This window comes from Nicotiana tomentosiformis, chromosome 7, assembly GCF_000390325.3.
Source record: "Nicotiana tomentosiformis chromosome 7, ASM39032v3, whole genome shotgun sequence".
NCBI classification, from domain to species: Eukaryota; Viridiplantae; Streptophyta; class Magnoliopsida; order Solanales; family Solanaceae; genus Nicotiana; species Nicotiana tomentosiformis.
In genome coordinates, this window is record NC_090818.1 from 13,517,675 (window position 1) to 13,519,789 (window position 2,115).

The following is a 2,115-nucleotide window of genomic DNA, read 5'->3' on the forward strand; positions in this document are numbered from 1 at the left end:
ATTAATGGGAGTCAAAATATAAAGAAACAAACTCACCAAGAAGTTAACGGGTATCATTATATAGTATATATACATATTTTAAAAAAGATTATCGAGCTAAACAATGTAATTTTCCGACTCCGCCACTGCCAAAAAGTAAGAGCAACCCCCCGTACAATCATTTTAATCTCCTCACTGCTACTGATCCTACTTTCTTGATATCTTCCCCTATAAATACCCTTTCAAACCTCACTTGCATCAAAGTAACATTCTAGCATTCATCTTCAATCTTTGGTATTCACATAATCTATTGATTTATTGCATCACATTTTTAACACACTTAAAAACACATACTTTTTACCAAGAAAGATGGAGAACTTCCCAATTATCAACCTGGAAAAGCTCAATGGTTCTGAGAGAGCTGCCACCATGGACATGATTAAAGATGCCTGTGAAAACTGGGGCTTCTTTGAGGTAACAATTTGCATGTATAAACAGGGGAGCTAAAGTACAGCAAGAGTTCGGTTGAACTCAGTAGCTTTGGTCCAAATCCAGTATTTGTCTTAATAAATTCATTGAATATTGCGTAGAAATTATTACTTTAAAACCTAGTAACTTAAAAAGACTAGAAACCTAAACGCATAAGCTTAAATCCTGGCTCTGTCTCTATGTGCCTTGCATTTCAACTAATACAGTAAGCTAGTAAGAAATCTTGCATATTGATATTTTTGTTTGTTTCACTGGTGTCATGATTATTGCAGTTAGTGAACCATGGAATTCCACATGAAGTAATGGATACAGTGGAGAAAATGACAAAGGGACATTACAAGAAGTGCATGGAACAGAGATTTAAAGAATTGGTGGCCAGCAAAGGTCTTGAAGCTGTACAAGCTGAGGTTACTGATCTTGATTGGGAAAGCACTTTCTTCTTGCGCCATCTTCCTCTTTCTAACATTTCTCAAGTACCCGATCTTGACGATGAATACAGGTAATTCACATAATACTAAGACTCTACAAAAACAAATAAACCTCAAAGAACACTAACGGAACAGAACATGCTCCACGTGTTACACATTTTATTGGTGTCCCCCACATGTAGCGTGGTTCAATTGTGACTCGGCCAAGAATAGAACAATCAAGATATATAGTTTCTTAGTTCAAAGTTTTTTAACTTATAGTAAATTGGTGTCCCAAATGATACAGAGAAGTCATGAGAGATTTTGCTAAAAGATTGGAGAAGTTGGCAGAGGAGCTACTGGACTTGCTATGTGAAAATCTTGGCCTTGAAAATGGTTACCTGAAAAAGGTCTTTTATGGATTAAAAGGTCCCAATTTTGGAACTAAGGTTAGCAACTATCCACCATGCCCAAAACCAGATTTAATAAAAGGACTGCGCGCCCACACAGATGCTGGTGGCATAATCCTTCTCTTCCAAGATGACAAAGTAAGCGGTCTTCAACTCCTCAAAGATGGCCAATGGATCGATGTTCCTCCTATGCGCCACTCTATCGTGGTTAACCTTGGCGACCAACTTGAGGTCTGTTTTTTTTTTTACACTGATAGTGTATATAAGTTAAATCCAGCTTAGAAATACTAAAAGGGTAGTTATTATTAAATGAAAAATCAGGTGATCACCAATGGGAAATACAAGAGTGTGATGCACAGAGTGATTGCACAAACAGACGGGACTCGGATGTCACTAGCCTCATTTTACAATCCAGGAAATGATGCAGTGATCTATCCAGCACCAGCTTTGGTTGAGAAAGAGGCAGAGGAAAGTAAAGCAATTTATCCAAAGTTTGTGTTTGATGATTATATGAAGTTATATGCTGGACTCAAGTTTCAACCCAAAGAGCCAAGGTTTGAAGCCATGATCAAGGCCATGGAAACTGATGTGAAAAGAGATCCAGTTGCAACTGCTTAAATTCCAATTCGAGAGGAAGGATGGAGTTTGAAAAAACAATGACATTATTTGCTTCTTTTGTGTCGTAGAATTATACAAAGAGGGTGTCTCTGCTGCATACAGTAGAAAGAGTCCTAAAGTCTGTATCTCAAAATAAACTGATAAATCAAAGCAACTTTCTAGAGATATCTTTATACAAATAATTACAAGTGTCATGTTTCCTTTTCTTGAAA

The 2,115-nt window shown here is 37.0% G+C and overlaps 1 protein-coding gene across 1 annotated transcript; it reads left to right on the forward strand.

Moving 5' to 3' along the window:
- Positions 1 to 230: 230 nt before the first annotated feature.
- Positions 231 to 2,115, forward strand: LOC104119828 (1-aminocyclopropane-1-carboxylate oxidase-like). The gene is made up of 4 exons (XM_009631421.4): positions 231 to 453; positions 741 to 967; positions 1,183 to 1,516; positions 1,607 to 2,115. The coding sequence occupies exons 1-4, from the start codon at positions 349 to 351 to the stop codon at positions 1,901 to 1,903; spliced, it is 963 nt and encodes a 320-aa protein (XP_009629716.1). The 5' UTR covers positions 231 to 348; the 3' UTR covers positions 1,904 to 2,115.